Below are 14,703 nucleotides of genomic sequence, written 5' to 3' on the forward strand. Positions count from 1 at the left end.
AAGAGACGGGGCAAAAATGGCGTGGAAAAAATGGTCTGCATGGCAGAGTTCCAAGACGAAAACCGCTGCTGAGCAAAAAAGAACATAAAGACTCGTCTCAGTTTTGCCAGAAAACATCTTGATGATCCCCAAGACTTTTGGGAAAAATACTCTGTGGACTGACGAGACAAAAGTTGAACTTTTTGGAAGGTGTGTGCCCCATTACATCTGGCATAAAAGTAACACCGCATTTCAGAAAAAGAACATCTAGGTAAAATATGGTGGTGGTACTGTGATGGTCTGGGGCTGTTTTGCTGCTTCAGCACCTGGAAGACTTGCTGTGATAAATGGAACCATGAATTCTGCTGTTTACCAAAAAATCATGAAGGAGAATGTCCGGCCATCTGTTCGTGACCTCAAGCTGAAGCGAACTTGGGTTCTCCAGCAGGACAATGATCCAAAACTCACCAGCAAGTCCACCTCTGAATGGCTGAAGAAAACAAAATGAAGACTTTGGAGTGGCCTAGTCAATGTCCTGACCTGAATCCTGTTGAGATGCTGTGGCATGACCTTAAAAAGCCGCTAATGCAGTTTTTCCCAACAAGTTTGACCAAACCAATAACCAAACACATAACCAAACAACTCCATGTAGTTTTGGATTTTGTTTTCCCTTAATAATATATTATAATTTAATGTTATATATTATATGTTTGTTCCCTTAACAACACATAAAAACCTTCATTTAAAAAGTACATGTTGTGTTCACTTGTGTTATCTTTTACTAATATTTAAATTTGTTTGATGCTCTGAAACATTAAAGTGTGTCAAACATGCAAAAAAAATAAGAAATCAGGAAGGGGGCCAACACTTTTTCACACCACTGTGTATATATATATCAATATAGCATATATATATATATATATATATATATATATATGTATATATGTGGGGGCCAACACTTTTTCACACCACTGTGGGTCATGGCTTGATGACCATGGGAAAGTGTGGGTCCCAAGGCCAAACCAGTTGAGAACCACAGACATAGGTGTTGATGATGAGATGATTCTATCATGAGTCATGACAGGAAACGAGTCTTATCTGCAGAGGAACAGTAGAGTGAGTCAACAAACAGACAAGATCTGAAGCTCCAGAGCTATCAGGTAACTGTCATTGTTATTTACAAGACAGTTTTATCCAAAGCAACCAGCTGGCTTATAATTGTGATGATTTATTTGATAAATATGACCTACAAAAAATGCTGATAAAACGAAGAACAAACAGTCTCAATCATTTTAACATGAAGCAGTTTGAAACTGATTAAACATCTCAAACGTGGTGTTTCTATATTTTTTTTTATCTGTTGAGCAGAGTCTATCGGCCATCTGTTTGAGTTAATCTACACTGATGTGAATAAGACAAGAGTCTCTCTCATCTCCCAAAGCTCCCCAAGAAACCCCTGTTTTTCAGCAGATGCCTGAAGTTAAAGGTGCGATAGATGATTGTCTTCAGAAACATGTTTTGTTATGCTGGTTGAAAGTCTCTTCACATCCCGATAGCAATCGTTAAGTTGTTTAACTGTATTTATGTATTCTGTGGAAGGCGTAGGACCAAGAAATGTTCATCCAGTCAAAGCGCTGCCTGTCAACATATGTATTCGCATACCTCTGCGCACCTGGTTCGTGCAGACAGGATACGCCATCAGCACGTACACGTATGCTATGCAGACAGCAAGAAAGCCAGGCAAACATCAACAACCTGATCTTCATTCCTGGTATTGTAGTAATGTTACTAACTGTACTATAAATATTACTCAACGGATAACAGGATAAACAACATATATGATGTATTGTAGTAATATTGTCTCTGATCTGTGTACGTATATGCATTTAGGAGGCATGGCTTTGGATGGTGATTTGCAGGGAGGGTGGGACATTCGCTTTCAGTGGTATCAGGATAAAGTTAGCATTTTCCAAGATGTACTATTGCACCTTTAAGAAATTTTACCTCTGCATGGTCGGCCACCACCATCAGCTCCACGTATTTCATGCTGCTGCTGACATCTCTTCTTCCCTGCAGGAAGAGATAGAAAAGATAGGGATGAGCATAGGCTAATTTGATATACTACAGAAGAAGCGCTGAGTCACTACTTCAAAGTCTGAGTTTATGAATTTAAATACTGTGAGAAACGACTAATTGGGACTGGGGGACATCCTGTGTCTTCGGACAGGGACAGACACTCTATTCATGCAAGCCAATGTAAGAACAATGTGTCCTTGGTTTAGTACCACTTTAGTCAGCTCTTCACATTTATTTAAATAACAAGTTTATTAACTGGTACTTTCCATGAATAATATACAGAATAGGGCATGAACTCATTCTTCTTTTTTAAATAAATCGTGAAAGGAGGTGCATATCAGGATATGTCTACTTAATCAGGATATGTCATTTTCAGGAGGTTAAACTAAATTTCATATTTTATATTCATTTGCTATAATGTTTCTCAAAACTTGACAAAATACAAAAAAGTACAATTCCAATAACCTAAACCTAGCAATAAACATTAAACAAATAAACGCAAAGAGAATTAAAATAAAAAAATACCTGGCCAAAATATATTTTAAATATATACTAATGTAAACAGCACAGCGTAGAGAAATATATTTGTAATATATATATATATATATATATATATATATATATATATATATATATATATATATATATATATATATATATATATATATATATATATATATATATACACATACATACATACATACATACATATATACATACACACACATACAGTGCCGTGAAAAGGTTTTTGCATCCTTCCTGTTTTTTATTATTATTATTATTATTATTATTACAATTTAAACAATTTAAGCATATTTGTCACACTTAAAAGATTCAGATCATCAAACAAATTTTAATATTAAACAAAGATAATGCAAGTTAATACAAAAAAGCAGTTTTTAAATGAAGATTTCATTTATTAAGGGAAAAAAGCTGTCCAAACCTACGTGACCCGAAATTAATTGCACCCTCCTGTTAAATCATGAAAGAATTGTGTTTAACCACATTATTTTAGAAAGCGGAGTTCAATTTCATTAGACATACCCAGGCCTGATTACAGCCAGACCTGTTGAATCAAGAAATCACTTAAATAGAGCCTGTATGACAAAGTGAAGCAGGCTTAAAGAGCAACACATCATGCCGCAATCTAAAAGAAATTGAAAAACAGATGAGAGACATGTATCAGTCTGGAAAGGGTTATAAAGGCTTTGGAACTCCAGCGAGCCATTATCCACAAATAGAGAAAACTTGGAACAGTGGTGAACCTTCCCAGAAGTGTTCGGCCTACCAAAATTACTCCAAGAGCACAATGACGACTCATCCAGGAGGTCATAAAAGAACCCAGGACAATATCTAAAGAACAGCAGGCCTCACTTGCCTCAATTAAGGTCAGTGTTTATGTTTCAAAAATAAGAAAGAGACTGGGCAAAAACGGCATCCATTGGAGAGTTCCCAGGCAAATGCCATTGCTGACCAAAAAGAACACAAAGACTTGTCTCACATTTGCCAAAAATATCTTGATTATCTCCAAGACCTTTGGGCAAATATTCTGTGGACTGATGTGACAAAAGTTTAACTTTTTGAAAGGTGCATTTCCCGTTACATCTGGCATAAACCAACACAGCATTTCATAAAAAGAACATCATACCAATAGTAAAACATAGTGGTGGTAGTGTGATGTTCTGGGGCTGCTTTGCAGCTTCAGGACCTGGACGACTTGCCATAACTGATAGAACCATGAATTCTCTATCAGAAAATCCTGAAGGAGACTGTCCGGCCATCAGTTTGTGACCTCAAGCTCAAGCGCACTTGGGTTATGCAGCAGGACAATGATCCCAAACACACCAGCAAGTCCACCTCTGAATGGCTCAAGAAAAACAAAATTAAGGATTTGGAGTGGCCACCTCAAAGTCTGGACTTAAATCCGATTGAGATGCTGTGGCATGACCTTAAACAGTCTATTCATGCTCAAACCCTCCAGTGTGGCTGAATTAAAACAATTCTGCAAAGAAGAGTGGGCCGAAATTCTTCCACTGCGAATTGAAAGACTCATTGCCTGTTATCGTAAACGCTTGATTGCAGTTGTTTCTGCAAAGGGTGGCACAACCAGTTATTTGATTTAAGGGGCAATTATTTTTTCACGTAGTGCCAGGTAGGTTTGGACAGCTTTTTTTCCTTTAGTAAATTAATTCATTATTTCAAAACTGCCTTTTGTATTTACTCGGTTTATCTGTGTAATAATAAATTTAGTTTGATCTGAATCATTCAATTGTGACTAATACGAAAAAAATATATATATACAGACTATATATTTTACAGATTTATCCAGATTTGAATTTATTAATAAAGATTTATTGCTTCTAAAACTAGCTACTTTATATGCTAGGTTAATTTTAGATAACATAATAGTTTCAAAACAAAAAACATGAGAAATGTGCCTTAACACTTCAAAAATGCCATGGGGCACCAAAAACATACACTGATCCAAGAGGATCTCTAGTTTGGATTTGGTTCAAGGGTTCTTGTACAGGAATCCCATGTTACCCATGATCTCACCCTATTGGTCTGCTGAGGCTTTGCCATGACATCAATCAGCTCTTGAAGGCTTTCCGAGTGATTCTCGTCTCCATGGTAGTGTCCGCAGGTGCCCACTGGCAGTTTCAGACTCTGAGCGTTGAAAACGACATGTCCCTGAGAGTGTGTTTGGTTAGCTAGCGGTTCGATCATGTAGCTCACGCTGTTATTGACTGTTATCATGCCCCTGGGGATTGAGAAGACAACATGTCAATCACAAGGATGTTTAAACATTGAGACTGAATGACAAAGGGGACAATCGTAGCTATGGACAATTAAACAGGCTGACAGGATATAAACCACTCATCGGGGTTTTGCAAAGGAAGCAGAGTAGCTTCGCCACACAACATGATCTTTATCCCGGATGGGAGGGTGAAGAAAGAATGGAATAAAACGAATTGATAGCCAACTTGTGTTTATGCTGAACTGGGTTATTTAAGCAAAAACAGATTTCCTTGCTTCCTGGATACCCCAGTTTTGCCCAAACACAAGCATAGTTACACATACCAGCCTTCACAGATGTGCAGTGATGGCCAACTATCAATAACAATGCTTCCACTGCAGAAATGCAAAACAATAAGAACCATAAAAAGAAGCCAAAACATAAGATTAAGATTCATGGAAATGTTAATTGTCTATAAATGTTACAACTTGCTACTTTCTGAGGAATGAGCATTTTGCAAAGTTGCAGAATGCACAGTCACAATAACAAGATTCTCATGTGTCAACTAAAACATGCTAAGATATGTTGACACGTCCATGATACATAAAACACTGACAAAAATGCCTTCATTGCTCTCATTTATTGGACTCATACACCGCAGCTGTGAAAATCATCTGGAAGGGTGTGTGTATACACTATAAAACGCTCTAGTTTTCCCCTTCTCCAGTCAAGCCTCACTCACTCAAGCTGTGTTGGCTTAAATATTCATCGATCTGTTTGGATCAGTCAATGCATGTCTGTTCTTCTCCTGTTTGAGTCTCAGAAGGTGTCGAAGCGCTCAACACAACTCTATAAATCTACCCTCGGCCCACTCAGAAACCCAGAGACCTGGCCATGCTTCTACAGTGAACTCGCTGAACTCACTTCCGGGCTAATAAACTAGAACTTTTGCACAACGAAAACATGTCCTCATGATGCAAAGTCATGGCACTAATGCTGAAGTTTTAGAGTCTGACAGCTTAGGAAATAGAGCTAAAATGGTTTGTGAAAGTCCCAATTACTAAACAGGAGATAGTTCTGCATGATAATGCAAAATAACATTATAAAATATAAATCTGACAAACAAAAGAAAATAAAATCAAAATAAAATATAAAATGAAGAAGAAAAAAAATTTAGTGTGATTTTAGAAGATTTAAATCAGAAAATGAAGCTATAGCTCAAAGTAGGCTATGAGTTATCATGATTTTACCCGGTTATATTTCGAATGTGCAATTTCTGAACCACTAGTGGTACTAAGAGAAACTGCAAAAATAATTTGAAAGTAAAAAAAGACTTTATTGCAATCCTATTGTCACTATAAATAATAACTTTGAGCTATAGAACATGCAATACAAAAAAAAAAAAAATATGCATGTATATTATACAAAGCTGTGGTTCTTACCAATATGCATGTATATTATGCAGATCTGCTGTGGTTCTTACCTGAGTCCAGCACAGGTGCTAATGACCAGACTTGACCCCTGGATCCCTTTGACTGACCCATGATAATAACAGTGTTCCTGGAACCAAAACAACACTATATCCATCATATACATTAGGTACAGTATCCTACACCTAACATCAGAGGAAAGGGGAAAAAAATGTGATCATGTGTAATGGATGTCATATTGCTTTATCTAATCTGGAATTACTTTCACAACATTAACATCACACTTACTGAATCATTTTAAACACGCATAAAAGCAAAGCAAAACAAATGACTTGTGTCTGTAGTGATTTAGAGCCTATTAGCTTACTGTGACAACATAGTTTACCATAAGATTACCATGACAATATATATGCAATTCATGTGTAATTTAGAAGTGAAAGATTGTGGAACGGCTCCTGCACTCACCCTGCTGGAAGGCCTGGAAAACTGACGGTCTCCATTCGGATTGTACCATATTTCCTGATATTCAGAGGAGAACAGCTCTTGGAGAAGAACATACATAAAAAGACAAAATCGTTCAGTTATACATTTAATCAGCACACAGCTGGTATATAACCAGACAAGTTCCATCATGTCCATGAAGGAATAACATAAACACTTCCAACTTGTTTCCATTCCTTCTCTGGAGTCACACACAAATCAGGATTTGATCCTCATCAGATGACATAAGAGGACTTGCTGGTTTTATTTCAAAAGATTTCTACACAGAAAATGGCTGACAGTGTGAGTTCTCTTTCCTTTAATGTCTTTGAGCTCATTAAAGATTCATCTAAAGTGGCTGAATGCTTTGAGAATCAGAGATACTCAGTAAATATGCTTACAGTCTGAGAACAGTCTGTTTACTGTAACTATATACTCTTCTTTCTCCTCAAATGTTGAAACCAGACCACTAAGTGCTAAACTGGCCCTAAATATTTAATTTCTCCTAACAAGTCTAACAAACGATTTTCAAAAATAACACTCAGATCTCGTCTTATATATACTTTGAAGACACAGTACTAATAACGATTATGATTATTTTCTTGTTCTGTACCCCCACATCTGAAATAAAAATTTACACCAGCATATAACAAAGACAGCCAGTTTATATGCCACATTGTTTGTACCACCTTGTTTTAACCTTTATTTAAAAAATAAATAAATGATGCATTATGTACACCAACAAAATAGGAACTGACACAAACTACCACTAAAAGTACATTTGATGTGATAATTTGACTTACTAACGAGTCTGTCTAAACCTTACCACACATTGTAGTCTCATTCTGTCTCTCACTCTCTCACACACAAACATATACATCTCAGGCATCTGTCCCTATTTGTTTAAATTAGTTGGCCCAACAACACTTGCTGGACACAGTCCAGACCTACTGGGCCACAACCTCCATCACCCCCACGCAGGAACACCCACCAGGCAGCACAAGTCCGCACTGGCCCTGCAGGACCCTGGATCTCTGCCAGGGAGAAAAAGTGTCATGGACGCGAGTCCAAAGAGGCCCTCAGAGACATACCGGTCATACACCCTTCTGATATACACTGGGTCTTTAAAATAATGCCACAAGTAGAAATACGATCACACAGGGTCTCTTTAAGGTCGTATAATCATACGTCACAGGCACAGCATAAATTTACATATTAACAGTTTAATTCCCCTAATGCTAATATGAAGGCAATTCTGGATAGAAGCTACCTCAGCAGTGATTTGAACATTATCAGGTTTTTACAGTTACATACAGTTCAACTTTTGAATTGAATTGTGATTGATATTTATGAAATAAATGCCTCTCCTGTTTGATTTTAACGTAATATATGCAAATACATGAAAAATACATGCAAGCGTGAGCTCCTTAGGCTCGAGAGCAAAGCGGACAGATATACCACCAATTCAACAATAAGAATCAAGACACTTATGAACATTTTTCACCCTGTAATCAAATGTATTAGCACTGACATCTAATTAAGCATAGTAACTTTAGAGGGTGACATTTAATAAGCAGTCTTCATTTTGAAAAGAAAAGTGCACTGACCACTTTTTTAACAGACAGCAACAAACTGAGACAACATCTACTGGAGGCCCAGTCAGTTTTTGATGGACAAATAAAGGCGTATAATTTGCTATGTCAGAATTTTTCATTTGACAGCGAACAACATCAAGGGCATTCTGCTTCCAAATACAATAAAAAAAAAAGTGTGGAAAAGCACTCAAGACAAGATATGGGGTAGTAGGCCAAAAAGGTTCTTGAGTGTATCTAATACCCTCTCAAACAATGCACGCCTGTTGATCCAACCCTCTGCTGAGCAGTAAGAGCGAACTAAAACAAGGCATGCACTTAATCTGCCACACTGCCGCCCAGTGACCCAAAATGTGATGCTATATTGAGCCCAGCCATAAACAGCCCCTGGGCCAACAAGAAGACTCATAAATTAACAATAAACTGACTCTGGCTGAGAATGACACTACAGTCCCTTAGGCTCTGGAAAAACAGAGTGAGTGAGAAAGAGATAGGAGGAATTTTACGGACAGAAAGAAGGATGTTGTGCCTACCAGGTGGGCGATTAACAGATATTTTAAGTGGCGCCTTGGCAGTTGTTTTAGCTACGCGATAACAAACACTTTCAATAGACACCTATAAAACAAGCACTGGTAAAAATAGACCCCCTTGAAAGTTTGAGTGCGGCCCAAACTAACTAACTGTACAAGGAGCCCTCGAATAACTGTTTTCTTAACTCGCCAATGGTCGTAACCGCCCATTAATATTTGACAATTAAATTTTATTTCCCATCATTATTAAAAAAAAAAATGTTTGTCTCTATTACAAAGGGGTTTATTTAGCATACTGCTTTTTGTTGCGAAATCTTTATTTTTATAAAGTATATAGAGTGACAACTGATATTTATATGCATTTTATGTAAGTGGTCTACTGTAAAAATATAAAGATCTCACTGATATACAAGCTTCATCTTAATTTTCTTTAATGTTTTTGATCATTTTAGGCCTCTGAATAAAATTGAGGTGTTTTTTCCTCAGAGTATGAGCTCCATATTCTCCTATATCACACTATGTGAGCCAAAACAGCCTAAAACAAAAACATACAAATGTTATTATTACTATTTTCTAGATTTTGTCTTAAGGTTCAATAAACTCCTTAGCTCAAGTTTGCTGCAAATAAAATTTACATTTAAAATGATAATAAATCCTCTTTCTTCCTACCTCCTTCTGTGTAATATAGAAAAATAATTTTCATATATTACAACACAAAGATGCAAAATGGATAAGGAATGATTTTCCACCCACGGAGCACTAAAAGGGTTGGCACTGGGCCCGACAGATGCAGTGATGAAGAGCTGTGTGTTTGAGACGCGGCCGTCTGGCAGCAGCTGAAACAAAGAGCTCATTTCAGTACAGACGGGCTGCGTCTCAAGGGTCAGTGGGCCACATTTTCTCCTCATATCAAATGACATCATTCTAGAAGGAGGGCGAGGGAGGAGGGAGAGAGAAAGATCAAATAGGGACATCACAAACAGACAGAGAATGATTGGAAAGGGTAAAAAGAGGAGAGAGGATGGGCTGGAGGGGAGGATGATGTAATTGAGGGCATTGCCTTGGCCATCACTGTGATGGAGGGGCTTTTATTGCCCTTTGCAAGAGCGTATGCAAGCCTAAAAGCCTGTCCGAGCACTTTGCCCTCTAACTGACAGCCAGTCAGCCTCCCAGAGGGGTCATCTGAAAGTCAAACGAGCCCATGCATGTTTCAGAAAATAAAGAATTGCAGAACGCACACATTAAACTCAACATAAAATCTATATTGAACATATTTACTTTCTTAACCCTATAAAGACTGTATCGTATTTCATACACAAATTTCTGAGGCCTCTAAATTATCAACATGATCAAAACATTCTGTTGTCTAATTTTTGCTGTGAAATCCATGATGATTTTTATAAAGTAAACCTTTTTTTTGTTAGATATACTTCAAGATGAACAATTACAGGCCTGGAGTAACTTTGATTATCCATATATCATTTTTTATTTTTTAAATAATGTTAAAATGTGAGTATCTGATAGTTAATGAACATTAAATATGTGTCATCAGGATTTTGAGTAAGATTTATTAAAGTTCATCTCTCAATCATCATTATACTGCATTTCATATATTTTGTAAAAGCCTGATATATCAAATATGATACTCAAAAAAAAAAGTATTTTCCTGACTATTATTTCAAGCTTAACAGGGTTAATGCACATTCCTGGACTTACTGTGAATGATTTCTTGGTGCAAAAATGTTAGTCTTTGTAATATTTCATCAAAAAAAAAATACAAAAAAAAAAAAACCTCACTACACCATTTTTTTTTTTTTTTACCTAACACCCATTTTTTACAATCCAACTCCAGATGGTAAACCCAAGTCCTGCTCTAACTAATTTCTATTTGATTCCAAAATATGAAGCACTATAAAAGCTAAATGGTTGTAAATTACATTTCAGGTTGACTTTATTAATAAATAACCACTAGTGACCTAACAATCCCCTGATTATGTATCATTCTGATGTCACAAGCAAGCATATAGAAATAACTATTAGGGAGGACATGGTGTCAGACCCGAGACTAATGTATCCTCGGAGATCTGTCAGCCCTATGGAGAGAGAAAACAGACAGAAATACAAGAGGGATAGAGTGAAAGAAACTGTACTGGCAGGTCAGCAGACACAGTCTAATGTCTGTCATGAATTATCCTAATGTTTATGGGTGCAAAAGAGAACAAGGACTCTAGTTTGGGGTTCACTGCTGAAAACTTGAGCCCCGAATAACATCTCTCGACTGACCTTCAAGTCATAGCCCAGACATACCACCCTCAAAAAAACTGAATCAGCAGCGCTCTGCCTGGATCTAAACCCAATCACCTCCTCTGGGTCCATGAGGGCAAACATTCATTAGAATAAAAGCCTGGATACTCCGCCAGCACACACACAAACACACAAAAGCTTTTTCCTTCAGACTGTGATGGATCTATCCTGGATGACGGCCACTGACTACAAATGCCTGGAGATTCACAGCTGCTTTTTGATATTCTATGCATGAGCACTTACTTTTAAATGGAGCAAATAAGATGTACGACTAAACAAGAAGGCAGAAAGCACAGAGATTTAGCTTCATACCACTGTTGCAGAAAATGTTTAACATTTACATCACTGACAGCCAAAAATTCCCCCGAATCAACTACTGCAGCAACAAAATCCTTAAAAAGCTAAGAAACTTGTATTATATACCAGCCTTCTGACATGGATTGCACTCGATTATGGAGTGTATTACATATCAATTTTAGCTGAAAGTGCTAAAAGTTCATGTGCAAATAAACAAAAACAGTCAATAAATCAAACTGGCTTTAACAGTTAAAGATTTATCAGTTCAGTATGTAATTGTGTATAAATGAGAGCTCAGTTGCAGTTTAATGTGAGAGAAGCTGAAATTTCTGTTATAATATCCTGCACTCAAAATCATCCGTCAAGAAACCTAATTAGCATGGATTGTTTTTCCCACTGTGGAACCCATGGGTGAAGATGGAGGTTAAATCGCTAAACAGAGGGATACACTCTAGTTCACAGGCTTCCAGAAGTAGGAATGACAGAAAAATATCTCTAATTAATGAGAAACTTGACCCCAATTAGTATTAACCCGAGCATTTGTACAGAGATGGATATCTTTAAAACCATTTCCCTTGCTTTTATCTTGTCACACAAATACTAAAAGTATCCACGAGAGAAAATTAAACCCAGCTTGTATTAATATTCAGTGCTTGGATATAAATGCGGGAATGAGTGTGGTATAGCAAACACTGCATTGATTTTGCAACATCTTTAATTGATAAACAATCCACATGAAAGAAAATCAAACTAGTACTCAAACCCTCGGCATAAAAAAATTGTTCTGCAGAAACACCAAAAGTAGAATATATCATATCAGTCCTACTCAAGAGAGGAGCTGCAAGCATGACGTATTACTTGGAAATTAGTTGCATTTTAGCATTTCAGGTTCCATTGTCCTTGTTGATGGTTTTTTTGGTTAAATGTCTGAAATAAGGTCTGTGGTTAACACAAGCTCAAGATATTATGTTTTATTCTACAACACTTTAAAAAAAATCACTTGTGATTCTTTAAAGCTTTTACTTGTCTTCAAAAAGGCAGTTGCTAACAAGTTGCTAAATGGGTTTAAACAAGGCCAACTCAACATAGCTGCTAACCAAATTTCAAAACCAAATGCTCACATTTATGAAAATCCAGCATTTCCAGTTATTCTATATTTCTGCAGCGCTTCACACACTACAGAACTGAAAAAATATTACTTTGTATGGATATTATCTATTGATGCTGCTCTCCAAAACACTGCTGTTGGTCAGTCACTGTGACTTCTTAACAGTTTGACATTGCATCAGATTGGAATCGAATAACAAATTGTCTCTAAGAATACGTTACTCAATATTAAGTGTAAAACATGACTAAATTCTTGCAAATTATCAACCACATCCTTCCTAAAAATAAGCTGACACAATGTAGTGCTCGGGAAACAGAACTAACTGTTTTTTATCACACCAAAGAACATGTTTTTAAAAAAAGTTTCATCTGTAACAAATGCTCACAGCAGGGTGTCGTCCCCTGGGCTTATCTCAGTCAGACACCATGGAGTCGTGCTCTGGATGGATCTTCAGTTTGTAGCCCTTGGCTTTTCCATCTGCTCTGATTTTCAGATAGTACTTCTACTAATGTGACACCACTTGCAGAGTTGCACCACAGCCGTTTACAAGTTCTTACATGGAACATATAGTCCAAACTAAAGGCTTAGTAACTACTAGCTAGTGTCAGTAGTGTGTAACTAACTCTGTACTTTTTGTAACTTAGACTGTACGTTGTAACTTAGTGCCCCTTTATGTCAAAACTAGCCTAGGATTGTACTGGTTGCAACCTGGGTTTTCTGAGGCATCCAACACAATCCTTGCCACAGAAAAGCAAAGCGGGAGGTCTTTTTTTTAAGACCTGTCACTAGCCTTTTAATGCCAATGATACACCTCAGAAACAATCGACCTGATTTATTCTGTTGTCTGTTATCATGTCCACTAATTAACTTACTCCCTAATGGCAATGCATTCCAGGGGGAGAAAGTAAACCATGTGATGCGCTCAGCTTCCTGTGTCCTGGAGCAGGCGTATCAAATGTCATTTCCATATGGCTTAAATCTCGTGCGGTGCAAACGCACTCCATCAACACATGCACATCTGCTTGTGCCAAAATGAAAAGGGAAACTACATAGACGTGTATTTTTGGCATAAGGCTATGAACAGCATTTCATTGCGAATATATCACGACACCTCCAGTTGGTAAGTGATATGTGGCTACAGGGGAGTAAAGCGGGACAGTGAATGGAGATGCTTATTTAAACGACTACGCGCCCAAACTCACTCATTTCTCTGGAGCTGTAGAATCAGATCTTGTCCTCCCACAGTAATTTTGACCTCTGCCTCAGATGGATGCTGGGAAGGTAAATCAATCAGGTTAGAATAGAATTACCCAATAAATTCCATTATGCAAAAAAAAATAAACAAATAAATGAAAGAGGCAAGTTGTTTTACAGGTATTATATATACAGTGGGGTCTAAAAACATGAGAGCATACTAAGAGAAGAGGAATATACTGTGTGTATATATATATATATATATATATATATACATATATAGGTGTAGAATATATATATATATATATATATATATATATATATATACACACACACTGAGAAAAACAAAATTAAGCAAATTTAAACTAAATGTATGCTAAAAACAGAAATATTCTAAGGTTCTTAGGAATATTCTAATATTCCTAATTCTAAAGCACTTATCACAAAAGCAACTTTGTTAAAATGATTAGTTAAACTTTGGTTTACTAAAGGTCAAATGTTTTATTTTTTATAATAAACATACTTTTTCGACTATTTTAAATCATTCTGGATAACGTACACAAAGGAGTTCATATCAATATACCAAGACTTTTGAAAACATTTTTAGTTATTTGAAATTGTTATTCTGAAATATAATGTATTGAATTAGAACTAGATCTAAATGTTTGATTAGCAAGCTACCTTACGACAAATAAAGCCTCCAAATGTGTAGTTTGACAATATAAAGCACAATGAACCTCAGATGCACTCAGATGCACCTAGAAAGACTCTCATTCTTAAAACAGCAATACTTAAGAGTCTCATTACCTCAGAGCCCTTATGAGATCTTTTGTGTCTGGCTGGGCTGATCCACTGTGGATAAGTGATAAAGTGCTCCGGGTTGTCATGGATGCGAGATGAGTCTCTATGCCAAGGTTTATCTATTCGTGAAAAAAAAAAAATCAATCACGTAACCAGTAAATAATCAATCTGACAC

The 14,703-nt window shown here is 36.8% G+C and overlaps 1 protein-coding gene across 1 annotated transcript in view; it reads right to left on the reverse strand.

Moving 5' to 3' along the window:
• The window catches only part of LOC109102419 (disintegrin and metalloproteinase domain-containing protein 19-like), a 28,377-nt gene that overhangs the window by 11,782 nt on the left and 1,892 nt on the right, over positions 1 to 14,703 (reverse strand). Inside the window, exons 2-7 of the mRNA XM_042738074.1 lie at positions 14,535 to 14,647; positions 13,735 to 13,806; positions 6,688 to 6,765; positions 6,276 to 6,352; positions 4,612 to 4,816; positions 1,984 to 2,049 (exon numbers count right to left, since the gene is read on the reverse strand). Of these exons, the coding sequence (XP_042594008.1) occupies positions 1,984 to 2,049; positions 4,612 to 4,816; positions 6,276 to 6,352; positions 6,688 to 6,765; positions 13,735 to 13,806; positions 14,535 to 14,647 (611 nt within the window). The remainder of the gene's footprint in view (positions 1 to 1,983; positions 2,050 to 4,611; positions 4,817 to 6,275; positions 6,353 to 6,687; positions 6,766 to 13,734; positions 13,807 to 14,534; positions 14,648 to 14,703) is intronic.

Source organism: Cyprinus carpio, chromosome B14 (assembly GCF_018340385.1).
Source record: "Cyprinus carpio isolate SPL01 chromosome B14, ASM1834038v1, whole genome shotgun sequence".
Lineage (NCBI taxonomy): Eukaryota > Metazoa > Chordata > Actinopteri > Cypriniformes > Cyprinidae > Cyprinus > Cyprinus carpio.